The sequence below is a fragment of the Sciurus vulgaris genome, assembly GCF_902686455.1.
Source record: "Sciurus vulgaris genome assembly, chromosome: 7".
NCBI lineage: Eukaryota > Metazoa > Chordata > Mammalia > Rodentia > Sciuridae > Sciurus > Sciurus vulgaris.
In genome coordinates, this window is record NC_136467.1 from 132,612,179 (window position 1) to 132,630,800 (window position 18,622).

The 18,622-nt window shown below is 35.7% G+C and overlaps 1 protein-coding gene across 1 annotated transcript in view; it reads right to left on the bottom strand.

Annotated features, from left to right (window-relative positions):
- Positions 1-498: 498 nt before the first annotated feature.
- Positions 499-18,622, bottom strand: part of EXOC2 (exocyst complex component 2) — a 219,401-nt gene continuing 201,277 nt past the window's right edge. The window contains 6 exon segments of the mRNA XM_079147307.1: positions 499-808; positions 1,347-1,399; positions 1,401-1,407; positions 4,139-4,200; positions 9,455-9,577; positions 11,332-11,387. Of these exon segments, the coding sequence (XP_079003433.1) occupies positions 715-808; positions 1,347-1,399; positions 1,401-1,407; positions 4,139-4,200; positions 9,455-9,577; positions 11,332-11,387 (395 nt within the window). The 3' untranslated portion in view covers positions 499-714.

Genomic DNA, 18,622 nt, shown 5'->3' on the forward strand with positions numbered 1-18,622 from the left:
TTTGCAAAAGGTGCTGGATATTTAGTACTATGAAAAAATAAAAGTTGGACACAAAATGGAAGTTAATTCATGAACCACAATAAGATATCCTGATTACATAATTTTTTAATGAAGACCACGAATTCCCCCCAAACTCACTTGATTTAGGAGATATAGAGTCATTTGTATGAAATAAGGTTTTAAAGTAGCAGCTGCGGCAGTTTAGGATAAGTTCACAAAGATGTCTAGCTATATTTTCTAAATTTCTTATCAATCTCTTCATGAGTCTTATAAACCACTGACATTAAAAGTCTAGTTAATGATACATGGGAGAAATGCTTTCAGACACACCATGTACCATCTCAAAAACATTCCCTAAAGAAGCTGCTCCTCCCAGAACACTCACCAGGAAACATTTAGCTCAGTGGGAAAAAAAAAAAAAAAAAAAAAAAAAAGCCAAATAGTCACATAGGACCTTATTAACAGAACATAAAAAACAAAAAAAAAAAAAAAAAGGTAAAAAAAAAAATTACTGCTTGGGGCATTTCAAATAGTGTCATTTTGGTTGAGATAAAACATACATTAACATCTTTTCTAAGCTTCCAAGTTGATGGGGGGATAAAGAAATTGCAAACTCAGTGCTTCATACACACCAAATACCTTTAGGGCACTTAGGAAAGAGAATAGTCTTATTACTTGTTATCTTTCTGAGCTGCCCTTTTTTTTTGCAGGTATTTATGTTTTCATCATGGTTGAAGAAGCAGCTTGGAAACAGGTAAGCTGCAAGTGCATACTGCTCTTGAACTTGTTCAGCAGCTCTTCCAGTAACCTGCAGGGAGGAGACACTATTTCACAGTCTGACAGTGAGGATGGCCTAGCAACCCAAGTAAACATGCAAAGAGACAGCTTGCCCGACTCTGCCTTCTGCTGTTGTTTTTAGAAAGAAGCTGAAAAAATCACTATCTATTATTCCTAAGAACAGAAACAATCAATCAACGAAGCTGGTATAAGAAAAAAAAAATCACCAAGTTCTGGGCATTTTACTATTCTGCCCTCTTTATTATAGTCTTAAATATATAAGCCAATAATATATTACATAGAATAAGTAAGATTTCTTTAACATTTTCAGTCACTTAAAACTAGAAAAAAACTTAATTTCTAAATTATCTTAAACCTAAAATAAAAGTCTTAACTTATTCCATCACTTGGAAGACAAGCAAGGTACAGGTAACTTGGTGCAGCTAATAAATACTACTCCTCCTTAAATTCCGTATCAGCAGCAGCATCAACTTTTAAAGAATCTTTGGATAACAAAACCTTGTTCAATACAGCTAACTAGCTTCTGAAGACAAGCACAGAGAACTTACTTCTTATCTGCTCCACTTGTAATCTGAGGCAGGGCTTCCAGGGCCTGTTTAAAAACTAGACCTGGAACAGAAGGATACACTGAAAGCCCAAACAATTCAGAGTTCTGAGGGATATCAATTAGAGGATCACTTAAAAATTCTTAAACATAGAGAAACTAATATAGGCCGTGAAGCAAGTGGAAATATGAGAAAAAGTAAAAGTGAAAAACAGAAAAGAAAAGTAAAAAGCAAAAGTGAGGCCATGGTTACTAGATGGAGGCTTTGAAGGAGCAGGGTCAGAAAGACTCAACTGGGAAATGAGACATCACCTGAACAAGGAACACGTCATGGGAGATGCGGGCTTAGTGTGGACAGGTTCTAAAAAACGATCTTTTTTTTTTTTTTTCAAAACTGAACTACAGATAAAGTATCAGGTACAAGAGGAAAGAACTACAAAGAAATGGGAATAAGCTTGTAAAATATTACACAAGCAAGGACACTTATCGTATTGCAATGGTAATAAGGCTTGAGTTACAGTCATATAAAGATGGTCTTCATAGGATTTAGCTATTATATTTAAAATCTGGAGGAAAATGGGATAGATGTTTATATACTTTAAAATATAGTATCATTTCTTTATGAAAAGGGTAAAAGGAATACATTTAAAAACCCACCTATTTTGGTGTGCTTGAACTTTTTTTTTGGGTACTAGCTCAGGAAATTGAGCCTAGGGACACTTTACCAGAAATCCAACCCCCAGCCCTTTTTTTTCTTATTTTGAGACAGGGGTCCCCTTAAGAGTTGCTGAGAGCTGGTTTTGAAATTTGTGATCCTCCTGCCTCAGCCTCTCAAGTCTCCTGGGATTACAGGGCATTGGGCTACTGCAAACCCAGCTTGATATGCTTAACTTTTTCAAGTAGAAAATGTCAGAAAAATCACTGAACAAATGAAAAAACATGTTAGGGGAGGGAAAATAGTTGGTACTAACATGGGACTGTTCACTAGGGAACAGTTCTGAGGCTTTTCAAATCTCTAGTGACTCAGTGAGGAAATAATTAATTGTTTACTATTTTAAGGTTGGTCGGTGAATGTTGTATTATAAAACATCCCTCATCATCTACCACTAAGTACGTTTTTTGAGCACGTTTCTTAAACAAGGGGTAGGGTGTTACAGAAACATGTAAAGAGAAAGAAAAGTTTCCAATAAAGTCATAAAAATGGGCACTGGAATCCTTTGTTTGTACTGGAAGAGACGGGTAGGGACTGGAAGGGGTGCTTATTGGCACACTCATAGCCTTCCCCAAAGTTAACTGGTTTCTCCTCTTTCCTTGGATGATGGGAAGGCAACTGCATATTATCTCCATCATCATCTTGTTCTTATAAACCTCTTCTAAAAAAAAATTGAGAGAAAATGTAATACTATTGTTTCTTCATTATCACTGTGAAATATAATGATGGATAATGATAATAAAAGTTTATACTACCTATTATTTGTAGAGACACTAACAGTTTTGAAGGTAACTTGATACATTTTCTTATTTAATCTTCTCAAAACTTTGTCCTGGGGGGAGTGCAGATTGAGCATCCCCAGTCCAAAAAATCTGATATCAACATACCCACAGAATTTGAAACTTTTAGCACCAACATTATGCCACAAAGTGCAAAATATTAAAAAAATATATAAATTACTTATCAGGCTGTGTTTAAAGTATATATAAACAAATGAATATCAGGTTTAGACTTGGGTTCTCATCCCTATGATACCTCATTATGGATATGAAAATTATTACAAAATAAAAAAACAATTCTAAATCCAACACGCTTCCAATCCCAAGCACTTGGATAAAGGTACTCAAAACCTGTATTATCTTCTTTTCTAGATGAGGAACTTGGGCTCTGTAAAGTTATGCTCATGGGGAGAATAGGTACTCATAACCAGCAGATGTGGACTAGGGGTTGGCTCTCATCTAGCACTTGGAGCAGAAAAAAAACATGATGGTTGGGGAAGAGGTGTGGTTATACATGAACATGAGAGTCCTTCTAGAAATGAATTTCGGTAAGCCATGACATCAGGAATAAGAAGCTAACTTCATTTATTAAGAAAAAAAATTTTAAGTCTTTTCAGGTATAATGATGTCAGTAAGAATGATGGCATAAGCCATCTTACCAACATGATAAATGAATAAATAAGTATATTACAGTGCCCTTAAATATTTGATTTGCATACAACTTGGCTTCTCAGTCACAGTAATCCAGTATTTCCTAGGTAATATTGCGAGTGTGGTAAATAATTTTGTAAGGGCAAATACTAGCTCTGTTTCACTTCATCTACTGATATTTCAATGGTAGGAAATCCTGACTTTCATTCAAAACAGCTAAAAATTATCATAAAATTTCCACTACAAAATTTTGCAGAGAAACCACAAGGCTTCCTTTTATGCTGATATTTACAACACTTGAGCTGTCCTTCTAATCTACTATGAATAGAAGAAACCTCAATTCTTATTCTCTTCTTTTTTAAGAAGTATGTAATTCTCTGCTATATTATTTATGATAGTAAGATTTATCAGTAATGAATGAAATGCATAAATTATATTTAGCCCCTTCCCTTTATTTTGTACTACAAAGAAGTGATCTGGAGAGTACTTGGCTTATTGTAGGCTTATACTGTTTAGCTAAAAAATTGATCAAATATAAGCTTTATCACAAGTTTATGAGCTTTTAAGCAGCCATCTTTACAAAGGACATAACATACTAGTAAAACAACCTTTTTTTTAAAAAATAGAGCCACATGAGAACACTTAACATCTTACTTGCTTTCAGGTGTCAGGTAAATGGCCACAGTATCCCTCAAAGCACAGATTTCAAGTCTTGCCTAAAGATAAAAAAAGGACAGAGACACAATAGGAAGTTGTGTTGATTATCAAATATGTACAAGTACCGAGGGGAACAGTTTCTCCAGTCTACTAACCATAGGACAGGGTGGGTATGGTGACAATTAATTGCAAAAAGACTTTCTAAAATCTGTATAAAGAAATTGTACAAAAAGATCTTCTTTTAGCCAAAATTAACTTGAGTCAAGTATGGTTATGTACAGACAAGGAGCTTGATACCTCACATGAAAAGTACAAACCATGCAATGATTTTCCAGCAATCAGTATTTACTATCTGACTTGTAATTTGCCTGATAGTCTGGTGGTGACAGGAAGGAAACTCTGAGACAGTGGCCCTGAGGGGCCCCTCCCCCACAGTGGGGGAAGTCACAGGGCTTGCTTCCTCAGCCTATGCCCTTCCAGGCACACTGTCTCCTCTCAAAAGCTAAGCTGCGCTCTACAGATTTAATGCAATCCCTATTAAAATCACAACTGTGCTTTCTTAAAAATGGAAATTAACAAATTGATCCTAAGATTCATATGGAAGTGTAAGGGACATAAAACAGCCAAAACAATCCTGAAAAACATTAATACATTTGGAGTATTCATACTTTCTGATTTCAAACTTACTACTGAGCTTCAGCAATCAAGTCAGTGTGGTATCAGCACATGACAGGCACAGAGATGAAAGGAACTGAACTGAGGGACTGAATAAACCATTACATTTATGAACAATTGGTTTTCAACATGGTACCAAGACCATTCAGTGGAGAAAGAAGAGTTTCTTTAACAAATAATGCTGGGACAACTGGATATTCACATGCAAAATAATGAGGTTGAATTTCTTCTTTAGTATAAAAATTAACTAAAAATAAATGGTAGACCCAAATGTAGGAGAGAAAACTATAAAACTCTTAGTAGAAAATAGAGTTGTTATGGTTTTGAAATGAAGTATTCCCCAAAAGCTCGTGTGTGAGACAATGCATGCCATATACATTTATATGAAAGTTTCAGAACACATAAATCGTAGAGGTAGAAAGTTGTTGGCTGTCTGTGGTGGGGAAGGAGACATAAAAAAATGGTGGGAGTGATGGCTAATGAATCTGGGGTTTTTTTTTGGGAAGTGATGAATATTGATTATGCTGATGACTGGGCTACTCTTCAGATACACTAAAAATCACCAAATTGTGTATTGTGTATTCTTTTCATATAATAGGTAAACTGCATGAATATATTTGCATGAAACAAACAAAAAAAAACAAAGAAAGAAAAAAGAAAGAAAGAAAAAGAAAGAAAAGAAAGAAAGAAAGAAAGAAAGAAAGAAAGAAAGAAGAAAGAAAGAAAAAGAAAGAAAGAAGAAAAGAAAGAAAGAAAGAAAAAGAAGAAAAAGAAAGAACCCAACCTAGGGTTCACTTCTATACAAGGTAAAAATGTGTGACCTGACACATAAGCCAGGATTCCCTGGAGCTCCAGAACAGTGCATCCTTGCACTGCATTCTCTAACTTCTCTGTCTCAACAGTGGGGTTGGGGGACATTTAAAAGAAAAAACCCTATTCTCAGGAGTGTAAGAAATGTAAAAGGATAGCAAAAGGCATAATTAATTTATATAAGATACATTTTATTCAGTGACTTTCTGTTTGGAAAGCACTTGTTTGGCTTCATTTTGCAGAGCTTGTAAAACTAGAGTGCATTTATGATAATTTTTGTCTCTACTGCTTAAATTCTAGTATAGGCAAAAAACAACAACAAAACAACAACAACAAAAACAAACAAAAAAAAAACTACAGGCCTAGAGGAAAATATCAAAGAGAAAAAAAATATGGTAGAATGTTTAGCTGAATATCTTAGGAGATAGATTAAAATGCTGTAAAACTAATCTTCAGGTAGATATTTTATTCAATCAAAGTGATAGGGTATTTCAATTAACCTATGAATTATGACAATTATAAAAGTTATAGCTACTTAAATAATACATATATAATTGTAAGCCAGAAAATGCCTCTCTAAAATAACAGCCAAACTCACTCTCTTCTGGCTCTGGGGAAGGTTCTAGATATTGTCCCATCCTATCTAAGATACCTACTCCAGAGAAGGGAGGTCTAACAGTCATTCTTAACAGGAAAGGGTGAAGTGGGGAGTTTAGACTGACTTCAACTTTTTCAAAATATAAAATGCCTGGCCCACTCCCTAAGAAGGATTCATAATGTCAGAGAGTAGAACAGTTATAGTAGCCAGTAGTCTGACATGTGCATCTCAAAAAAAAAAAAAAAAAAACCTCTCCATCTGATGTTAATATCTCTCCCCAACCTTTGCCTACTGTATGTCTGTGGGGTTTAGTCACTGAGTAAATGGACTGCAGAGGTAATTTGCACAGAGGGCAAACTTTTGTTATTATTCTAAGACTGCTGAGGGCCACAGTAGCTACTGAATCTTCCTTCAATACTACACAATTTATCTACTAATGATCTTCCATAATGCGACCATTATAATAATCCTGATCTTTCAACTTATACTATAATATCAAATGGCTGATAAATCCAATTTTTAGGGAAAATTGGTAGCAAATGTTAATGTAGTATAAGTTTTTGTAACAGATTTCCCTCTAACCAAATTAACAAGTGTTGTCTATTCTTTTCCCCAAAAAAATTTATTATGAAAATTTTCAAATGCACTGACTTCTAAAGAATTTGATAGTGACTACCTGTATAGTCATATTAACTTTACTTGATGTACTGAATTCAGCACAATGTTCCTGAGATTCATCAGTAGTTTTTTTCTCTTTAATGCTAAAGGGCATTTGGTTGTACAAACATACTGCAGTTTGTTTATTCTGTTGATGGACACTATGGACACCTGGGCAGTTTCCTGTTTAGGGTTATTTTGAATAAAACTTCTATGAGTATTCGTACATGCTTTTTAAATTTTATCTATTTATTTATTTATTTTTGAGACATATATTTTTAGTTCTAGTCATCAAAGTTGAAATGGCTGGGTCATAAGATATTCATATGTTTAGTTTTAAAAAAAATTGCAAGACCTTTCCCCAGAGTTGTAGTGATTTATATTCCCTGCAATGTGTGAGTTCCAGTTCCTCCACATTCTTGCCAACACTTGGTAATGTTACTCTTTAATTTTCTTCATCTTGGTGGATGTCTACTGGTGTCTTTCTGCAATCTGAACTTTCATTTCCCTGGCATCCTTTCAGTGCTAATTGTCCTTCAAATCTAATTACATGCATGCTAAACCTTCGACACTGTCCCAGGAATTCCTGGAGTTCTTTTTATTTTTTCCAATTTTTTGTGTGTGCTATTCCTATCTAGTAGATTTTTAAAAATTCATTCACTTTTATTTTTCCATTCCAAAATTTCCATTTAATTCCTTTTTTAGAGTAACTGCTGATATTTCACACCTATTGGTTCATTATGAGCATATTCTCCTTTATATCACTGCACATAGCTGCTTTAAAATTCTCGTCTGCTAATTCCAACAACTTGATCATCTTATGGTTGGTCTGTTGATTTTTTTTCTTTGTGTTACGCTTTCCTGTTTTGTCAATTTTAATTAATTTTGAATTTGTATCCTAGACATTGTGAATGTTTTGTTGTAGAAACTTCGGATTCTATAATATGTCACTAAAGAGTTGAATTTTTGTTCTAGAGTGCAATTAACTTATCTGGATTCAAACTAAGCACACTTGGCTCTTGGGTAGCAGTTCCATTCTTACTTCAGTTTTTCCAGCCTTAGCTAGGCTGGTTAGAGTTGAGTTTAAAAGGCTAAACAGAATTTAGGAAATGTGAATACAGAATCTGTGGCACTTGCTTTCTTGCTCTCTGGGATACTTCCCTCACTTTTCTCTTGGTGGGGCTGCCCCAAAGCCTATTCTTTAAACCAGAAAGAACAGATTTTGGATTGGAGTTTTTGGTACCCCTGGGCCTACTGTCAGGCTAAAATCCATAAAAATTGGGGAATTCATTTATGTGCCATTTCCTCAAGAATCTGTTCACTCACTTATAGCTGGTCTCTTGTGTCTTCAGGTGTTTTATTGTTTGTAAATTTTAACCAATTAGATCTTATTCACATTTACAACATTATCTTTAGAAGGCTGGCCTGAGAGAAGCTTTCTCAGCCATTAGTAGGAGAACTGCCATTGTTTTGTTTTGTCTTTTGGTGAGTGTGCATGTGCTGAAGATGGAATCCAGGACCCCTACCACTCAGTCACAAACCCAGCCTGCAACTGCTATTTTTTTTCCTTTCAGGTTTTTAAAATTGCTTTTATTTTTTGAAAGTTAGTATGTGTATTACAGGAAACAAAAACATAAACAAAGATAAAAGTAATCAGGTCACAAACAGCTCAGTAGGATGTGTCCTTCCAGGGTCCTGTGTACACATACATAAACACCCCAGTCTCTGTGATTGAGACCATTGTGTGTACTGTGCTTTTCCACACATCAAGAATATTCACCAATTCAAAACCCCAAAACTATAGGAGTTTTTTTGTTTTGTTTTGTTTTTTTTTTTGATAGCCAAGAACATACTGTTAGAACTCAATCTGTTACCAAAAAAAAAAAAAAAAAAAAAAAAAAAAAAAAAAAAAAATTATAATCCTGTCTTTCTTGGAGACAAAAATTTCAATGAAGACAGAAATGGTAACAGGTCTCTAGACAGAAATACTCTGCCACTGTTTTTCTATAATACCCTCCCAATGCTCCAGGTACACAAAAAGCTCATAGTAGGGAGCTTCTCTCCCATAGGCCTGTATATCTGATCTCCTTGAAGTTGTTTTACATGCACACCAAGAATCAACTGATTTGTTTAGAGCAGTTGTATTTGTTGTAATTATAAAATTAAACAAGTAGGACATAAATCAATGAAATATGAGACAGCTATTAGTGCTTTCTATGTATACTGCATTGAATGCTTTGAAATGACTTATAAATAAGTTGCTACATTTTTTCTATGAAATTGAATACAATGAAGGCACCTATAAAATTAAAAAAATCACAAAAGTTTGAAGTGATCTGCATTCAGATAATTTTAAAACGATAGTGTTTAAGGTTTTGCTCTAATGACTGAAACAGAAACTTGAACTCACAATGCCTCAATGGATATGGCTCATGTAAGAAATATGATGTATCTGCAATTAGTAGAAACATTTGAAAAAAATCTACCTGTATGTCATGAGATGGACGAGTTAAAATACATTTACATATTTTAAATAAAAATAAAATTTCAACATGAAATTGAATTTTTGGTACCTGTAATGCTCCATTTTTGCTGAAGGAAGAAACACACTGCATCAGTCGACTTAGCTCTTCAGAAACTGCTTCTACCACCTTGGACAGTACCCGAGGCACCAATTCTTTGGAAATAGTAAACACCTGATGGGAGATTTAAAATAAGAAAAAAATAATGCACTCTGGGGCTTTTCCTAGCCTGAATTTGTTAAAATCAAAACAACATGCAAAACAACAACAAAACCCCCTAAGTTTTCTTACTTACTTATTACTTTTGGTAGTGGAATTTAAACCCAGAGGGGCTCTTACCACTGAGCTATATTCCCCAGTTCTTTCCTTATTTTTTATTTTGAGACAGGGTCTTGCTAAATTGCCTAGGCTGGCATCGAATTTATAATTTTCCTGCCTCACTAAACCCAGCTCTAAGTCATATTTTTAATAATCCTATTTAAAAATATAATATAGGCAATTATAATTTTGAAAGTTATTGTTGATACTGATAAACTAAAATTTGATTGAAGTTTTTTCTCTTCCTACCCCTTTCACAAGAAACAATTTCTAAGGAAGAAATTAGAAAATACACTGGATAAATATTTTGCCATTGTTTAAATAATCACTGAGCCCTATATGGTGATGCATGCCTGTAATTCCAGCTACTTGGGAGGCTGAGGTAGGAGGATCACTTATGCCAAGGAGATTGATTCCAGCCTGGATAACAGGAGTGATACCAGACTCAACAAAACAAAACAAAAACAACCCTGGGTTAAACTCCTTAGAACATGACAAACAACCCTACGTGCTGGGTCCTCTATTATGCATTGGACAAGATTCCCAGCTTTATTGCTCACCTGCCACCAAAATATTTCTACAATGTTTCATTTGTTTTAATTTTAAAGGAAGCTAATAAGAGCTTTCTTATAGTCTTCATAAAATCTCAAATGTGATAAATTCCTGCCTGTGTTATATCATATAAGCCTTATTTTTAGAGAAAGTTATATGCTTCCCCTTTTTTTTTTTTTTTTTCAAGTTTTCCTCAATCGTCTGAGATACTTCTGGATAGAGGAGGCAAGTATAAACCTAGAAACACCCATTTGGATACATACAGGTGAGGAGGCTCTTGAGCAACAGTGGTAATTATCTAATGGTAACCTCTTTGCTCTGCCCCATTTTATCTGGCTTCCCATCAGTCTGTGAGCCACAGCCACCCTGAAAGTGTTGGTGAAGCAGTGAGTAATGGACTATGAAACTACTGAACGAGAACAGGTCATCACAGTGGTGACAATGGTGGCAGCTGTGGTACAATGGTGGTAGCTCAATGTTCCTCAAAAGGGCTCTCTTCCCCAACTAAAGATGTTAACATGAAGCTTTAGAGGGTAACACTTCAAGGGAGGGCAAGCTTCTGTGTGAACCAGAAGCAGCAACGTTTCCCAGTACCTACACTATTGAGACTATCTGCCTCATTCTAACATCAGATTCCCCTGGGAGTATGTCTTTCTGACAAACTTCTGCTTTTCTGAAATCTCCAGCACTATGTGAGCTCATACTGCAACATGAATGAAACATAAATGTTTATTTTTATTTTGGCTAACCAAAGAATAATTAAATTTCCAAGTTAAGGAACTTAACATTCTTTAAAGGAAAAATACTTTTCCCATTCTATTTATCTGGAACTTCCAATATTACTGAATTTAGTTTTAGTTGTCAGAGAAAACATATAATTTCGAAAAAAGATACACACACACACACACAACACACACACAGAGCTCAGCTTTATTTCATTTATATCCAAGATACCTGAAGGGGAAGAAAAGATATCACCATTTAAAATCATCAAATTTTCCACTCTCTTTTTTTTCCTAGTCATCCACTTTTCTTAGGAACATCTAATGACAGCTTACCTCTGCATGCACAGCAATTATATTCACCAATGCTTCTTTTAAGTAGTTTCTGACACCTGAAATCAAGAAGGGGGAGGTGAAAAAGCATTTAGTGGGAACACAAGCCAGTCCTCTCCCCTGCTGGCACCAGTGTGCACTGTGCAGCATGCTGCGTTACAGTGTTCTGAGGAGAAACAGAAAGTAATGCCACACTATCAATTTCCTTTTGAGAACCAAATGGTGAAAGGACTATTTTCAAACAGGTCATTTTTTAAAAAAAGGTTATATTAGAAGTTTTCTTTCACTGTTTTTCATTTCTATCACTATATGTTTTCTATCAACTACTGGTAATTTGACCTCAAAATTAAAATTTTTAATAAATGTCCTATTTCTTCACAAACACATGAATAATAATACACAGGACAGAAGGTAGATTTTATTAAGGCTTATAAGATATATGTTAAATATCATAGCACTTAACTTTCAAAGGTAAAATTTGAATTATTATGCAGACTGACTATTCTAATCTTAAGGAATCACTCTGAGGAGAAAATTCTCACAAAACCACACTAAATCTGATTCTGTAAAGCAAGTTTATGCCTGGACAAAATAAAGATTTCTGATTCTAGGTACAGGATCAAAGAGCACTGCTTTACTCAATAGTAGTACTCACCAGATTTATGAGTACAGGGTCTAAAGTTAATCTATTTTGAATCAAACCCCAGTTTCAACACCTAATAGCTGTGGCTTTTGGAGAGAAGACAGTGAGCCCCAGTTTTCTATCAAATGAGTATAAAAAGTGTACCCTCTCTTGTCATGCTATAATGTGGATTAAAGGGGATAATGCATGAGACAGGTATTCACATGGCTCCTTAACAGCTTTCATGATTATTATTTTTCTAGAAAATACACAAGAACAAAATGCTATTTTATTGTAACTCCAAAAACCTTTCATTTAGATGGACTATTTTAGAACGTACACCCAGAATTAACTGCACACCCTGAGAATACTTCCACTACATAAGAAAAAATGTTCTGTATGCAAAATCATGAATATTACCAGCAATGGCATTAAGGATGATCTCTCAGAACGTTTGTTATACACACTTCTGAATATTTAGGAAAGCTGAGACAGAGACCATGAACTAAAATCAATGTTTTGAATTGGCATTTGTAGACTTTGAATACATATCTGGATTTTGATTTTGCCATATACTATGGTGTAAAAATAAGTACACTGTGTTTCTTTTGAAAAGCCAATTTCATATGTATTTCTGTATAATATGAAGGTTCAGATGTTGCTGATAGGATCGCTGAAATAGCTGAGTGAAGAGTAATTACATGTAATCCAGAAATTGATTCTTCCTGAGAAAAAAAGGATAATTGTAAGGGAAGAAGTTTTATGTGGGAGGTAGGACAGAAGACACAAGGAGTCTATTGTACGTGAAGGGGTAAATAAACAAACTTGGGGGACCAGATCAGCATTCTTCCTGTCAAGGAAAGTCACACCAAAGAGAGTTTCCTTACGCTGTTCCCTACTGCATTGAGGGCACCAGGGGTCCTGGCCTACTCTGATACCCACTCTCTCACAGAATTAGTATGGGGTGCATGGAAGCCTGCTCTGGCTCCAAAGTCTGTTATCACTGTCTCATGTCTATTGCCTTTTAACTGCAATTCCTGGGAAAGATTAGTTCATATATATTTATATATCTGTGTATCTAACATGTAAGTCACTAATACTATAAGCACAATACTAGGTAAGGAACCAAGGGTCTCCAGACTTGATGAAAATCAGGGTCCTATTAATGGCACTACAAGAACGAATGTCAGGAGGTTCTTGGTGTTCTAGCAGTGGTGCCTAGAAATATGAAGGTAATTTTTAATTCTTAAAATTCTTAAATGTAAATGACAAGGGGGCCACAGTGGTGACTAAAAAGTCAAAAATGAAATTCAGAATCAACCAAGAAAATATCACATGCTTTGTGACATCATATGCTATGAACTCAACTCCCACTCTGACCTTAATAGGAGAAACATTTCCTGGTAAAAAACATTAGACTAAGCATTACTAATAAAACACCCTTTAAAAGGGACAAAACTAAATTAGTCAATGCAATTCTAAAGACTTAGCTGTGAATTATAAGAATAAAAGCAAAAGAACCATATTTCTGAGAGAAAATTTGAAAAAACCTCTTAACCAAAAGAACCATATTTCTGATAGAAAATTTTTAAAACAATCAAGCTTCCCATTTTAGGTTGACCACATGGATAATAATGTATTGTAGGAAGCACTTTGTATAAGTTAGAGAACTTTGGATTTCTTGGAGATTTTTTCATTACAGACAGGAGAGAAAAAGAGGAAATACTTTCTCCCCCCACACAAGTGACAACTGCTTCAAGGGTAAGTGGTGATATTGGGAAAAGTGAAGGGGAAATATATGGTTCCAAGAATGGACAAAACAGGGCTCCTACTCAGACTTCAAGGCAGGCCAGTAAGGGTCAGACAAAATGAAAACAAAGACCTCTAAAAAAAGGCACACCAGCTTGATGAGGAACTTCATAAAGCATCATTTATTTCCCCCCCAGGCAATGCTGGAGTTACAACAATAAAATATTTAAAATATAAAAGATTGCCTCACTCCATAAAACCCTACCCAATGTGTTAAATACAGAAGTATTTTTTTATTGCCTGTTGGAGTAACACTGTTGTTCATTCTAAAGGAGTGACTAAAAGTTTTCATTTATTCATTAATTGTAATTTACTGAGACTCACTACATAGTGGCACCATTAAGTACACATCAGGGGCAGTCAGGAATTAGGTCCTTCATGCAGAGGATCCCAATGTGCTTAGTTATTACAAGTTTGACTTCAATTTACTGTGTTTATATGTGTGTTTATATTGCATGTAGCGGATATGTACAAGATGGTTATAAGAATGTGCCTGACATTGCAAAAAAATTCTTTATACTGATTTAAAATAAGTTAAATAAAATAAGTTAATAAAATAAGTTAAGTGAAAGATCTTTACTTGCTGTCTTTATTTTGTGACATTCTTAATTGGTTAAAAAACAGTACTGGAGTAGGGGTAGAGAAAGTCTAGGCAAAGGGCTAGAAACCAGGCAGTATCTGTGTTTGGGAAACTCATAAGATCGCTGTACTCTTCTAAGATAAGAATTCTGAATCCTTTCTTTCTACGCTCCGACCACAGCTGGGTAGCAAGCAGCCTAACCAGTTGTGCCATATACTCCACTCTTTCACCTTCCTTGCACGCACTCAGGAATCCACAGTGAGAAGACACAATCTTAAAAGACTAACCTCTGAAAAACCTCTTGGTTTTAATTGCCCACTGAGTTTTCTGTTTTAAAAAGCTCAAAATCTGACAATGGGAGGATATCAATTCTTTCAAAGACCTGTACCTAAAGCCAGGTGCTGCTGGTCCCCTAGCTCACTTGCTCCATGTGGCACTCCACCTGGTGGTAAATACGGCTAGCAATAAGGTGGTAATGTACTTTTCCAACTGGATAGACAAAAGTACAGTTGGTCCTCTTTTTCAATAGGCTCTGCATCTACAAACTCAATCAATGGTAGATTGAAAATACCAAAAAAAAAAAAATATGGATGTGTACATACTTTTCATTTGTCATTATTTGTGAAGAGCAGTGACAGAGATGGGAGAGGAGTGACTGAGATTGGGGGTCTCTGATGACCTCATGGCTGTGGTATGCCCGGTGCCTGGGAATGTTTCTGTGCCAAGGCACAGGATGCCTAGCTGCTGTGGCAATGCCCTGCATGAGCAGGCTCTGTGCAAGAGTCCTATCAGCTCTGATCTTGATCTCAGGCACACAGCTCCCAGGAAGGAAGGAATTCTTATTCTAGACAACTACGATGTTTCAGCAGCTCTGCTTCTTCAGTTCCTGCCTGTCTTATAGTAACTTTTAACAATGGACTTTCTAACAGCACTTTGCAACTGTGAACTGTAACTATTGAAAAGCTACATAGGTTGTCCTAGTTTCTGTAACTTTCCTGAATACAAAGAATAATGGTTGCATAGTCTTTAACCTGATAATGAGAATGAGATGTATATAAATAAAGGTTGCTGATGCAACTCTTTAGATCTGCATCTCCATCGGAGAGTAGAGCTCCACCTGATCCCAGCTTAATCTCCAAGATCTGTGTCTGTGAATCTTTATTTTCCAATCCCCCTTTGCTCCTCCCTGAACCCAAGAGTTTGGTCATGCTGGTTGGGACAATTATTCCTAAACAATACAATACAGCAACTCTCGGCATAGCATGTATTCTGTATTAGGTATTATAAGATATCTAGAGACTATTTAAAGTATATGGGCCTTGAGCATCAGTAAATGCTGTCATCTGTAGGGGATCCTAGAATCAATTCCCCCACCTCCAGAGACCAAAGGACTATTGTATGTGGAAGCCACAGTGAAAGAATGGAAATCCAAACACTGAGAGGTGACTGAGACCATGCTCGGGCTTGGGAAAGTGAGGCTGGGTCTTCACTATGGTCTCATGGGCACTAACTGACCTCTTCCTTCAATGAGAGAACTGGATGAAAAAAGAAAGACAGAAATGCTGAGGAAGATGTTACCTAAGAAAGACACAGATGATGCCAGGAAGTTGTACATGCATCTGTTATAACAAATATCCAAGGCCTAAGTAGGAGGCAGAATGAAGTGTAATGTGAATTTCAAAGGACCTTGGTTTTCACACCTGGAGACAGAACCAGAATACGATTTTTGGTGATGGCACTATCTTCAAAGGGTCTATGATTGTGTCAGAGGACCATATTGCGGTTAATTTGGATGGTATACATTATTTCCCTTTCCACTGTATTTATTCTAATTGTAATATTATTAGTATTGATGGTTGACAATTACCTTTAAGTTCACAGAAGTAAGTGACAGAAAGGATACTTGGAATCTAAATTCTGGCTTACCTATATACTACTTATATGACCTCAGAGAACTCAATTTACTTTCCAGACAACTGCCAACTCTGTGAGATACCAAGATTATAATATCTCATTCTTCAATATTTGTGCGTCTAATATGTGATAGGTACCTCCAGGTGGTGATATCCCAAAGTAAGCAAAACAGATGCAACCCCCACTCTCTAGCCCTAAAGGAGCTTAGAATTCAGTGGGAAGGAACATTTTGTCATGAAAAGCAGTACACATATTTCAGGGGTTAATTTTTTAAAATAAAAACATTAGTAGTTGACTAAAAGACATAGAACAAGAAAAAATACACTAACTTTTCTTTCTAAATCTCATGATCTATATGTTTGCACCATGTAATCCATTTTGACTCTCATCTACTTGTAGGTGGCACAGAAATTCCTTAGCAGTTGAATTTGCACATAATGCAGGATAGCAGCAAACAACCCAGACACAGCATCAAATGTGACTGTGGCATGATTAATTGGAACTATTTGTCTTTGACAGTACTCTCGTTGTGCTGGCTTCACACAATGTTCATTAGAAGTTGGAATTTTAGTGGAATGCTTGTATGATACTTTGCACTGGCTTTGAAAAGAATGATGGAACATCACATACTAATAACAGTCCTATGATAACATCTGAGCCATTACCTGAAAGGGGACCAGGTGGACACAGGAAGACTTACACCATGATCTCAAATGCACATGCTACTTACTACTGTCACCTTGGGGCAAGTTCCTGATCTGAGGATTTCTAACTTTCTCTTTCATTAAAAAAAAAAAAAAAAAAAAAAAAAGATAACATTGATAAAATGGAATAATATTGGTAAGAGGCCAAGAACTCACTTGCCAAATACTGGGCAGTCAGCAAATGGGAGATGCTATGATTGGTTCCAGTCACGGGCCCCACCCTGCAATTCCATGTGCACATGGATCACCTGGAACATCCTCTCAGAGCACTCTGTACCTTCCTCCCACTGAAGCAGCTTTACATTTATTTTTGTGACTACTCCATTAATATCTATCTCCTGTACTGGACTATAAATTCCACAAGCATAGAGATCACACACCCTTTTTCTTATCTTTGTATCCTCAGAACCTATCACAGTGGCTGGCACACAGTAAGTGTTTGGAAAATATTCATGAATGAAGAAATAAGAGGTAAAGGCCATGTCTGCTCTGCTCACTACTAAGTTCTGAGGACTAAATCACCTAAAGAAATTGATAAGTCAATGAGTGAATAAATACATTAGAGAAAAAACTTGAATTTGTGTAAAATTCAATAATGTCCACAGTGAAATGACACTTGAGTCATTCACTAAGAAGGTAAGTAATTGGCTCTGTTTATGTGTGAAGGAGGTGTTCTCTGGTAGTGTCTCTTACTTCTCTTAACACATAGGAAAATGAAGAAAGTCTTTGTAATCAACAGTCAGGATCAATTTGGAAAATACAATTTGACTAAAGAAAATACAGCAGAATAGAATGTAGCTGAGATTAAATCTATTTGCTTTTCAAACATGCTTTATTTTTCTAGCTATATTCTTAAGCTAATCGCTTGTTTCAAATAATAAACAGTTAAAGTATTTGCTGAATGCTCACTATGTGCTAGATATTTAGGGAGATGCCTATGTATTATAATAGAACATAGTATGTGAACATTTGTCAGGAAACCTGGGTTTTAGTTTAACGTATGGTACAGATACTATTAGGAAGGAACCATCAGTGTGGACAGTGTGTGCAGAAAAAAAGCAAATTGCCCTGCTTCTTAGAGTTATAGACAAATGTTACATTATTATGATGTAGTAATAAGTACTGTTTTTAAAAAGGTACCCTTAGATAAACCCCCACAACTTTCCATGTGATTTAAGTGAGGGAATGAGAAATAGCTTCTAAGCATTTATAATATATATCTCTCTACTCTGAATATGAAATTAGAATGTGTCATGATATTTGACAAAAAAAAGTGTCCCCACCCACACAGTATCAACCCAGACTATCACTTAGCAATTAATTTGGTAGCCCAGTGTGGAAATTCCCCATGGAGAAAACAAAGCTTATTTCTATTCTGTGCAAGGCTGCTTCTTGCAGGGTGGGCTTCCTGTAAGTCAACCAGTACAGTGTAACATCTTCAACACCAAGAGCTGTTTTCACACATCAGAATGGAAAGAAAACCTTCTTGTTTGGTATATTTGCGTTTGTTCTTTCAATCAAGTAGAGAGGTGACTTGATTTTGGAATAGGTGCACTATTAAAAATATCTATTGTGTACTATTACTATTTCATGCCAGACACTATTCCAGGTGCTAGGGATATGGCAGTAATCTAAACCTACACACAACAAAGCCCCTTCCCTCAT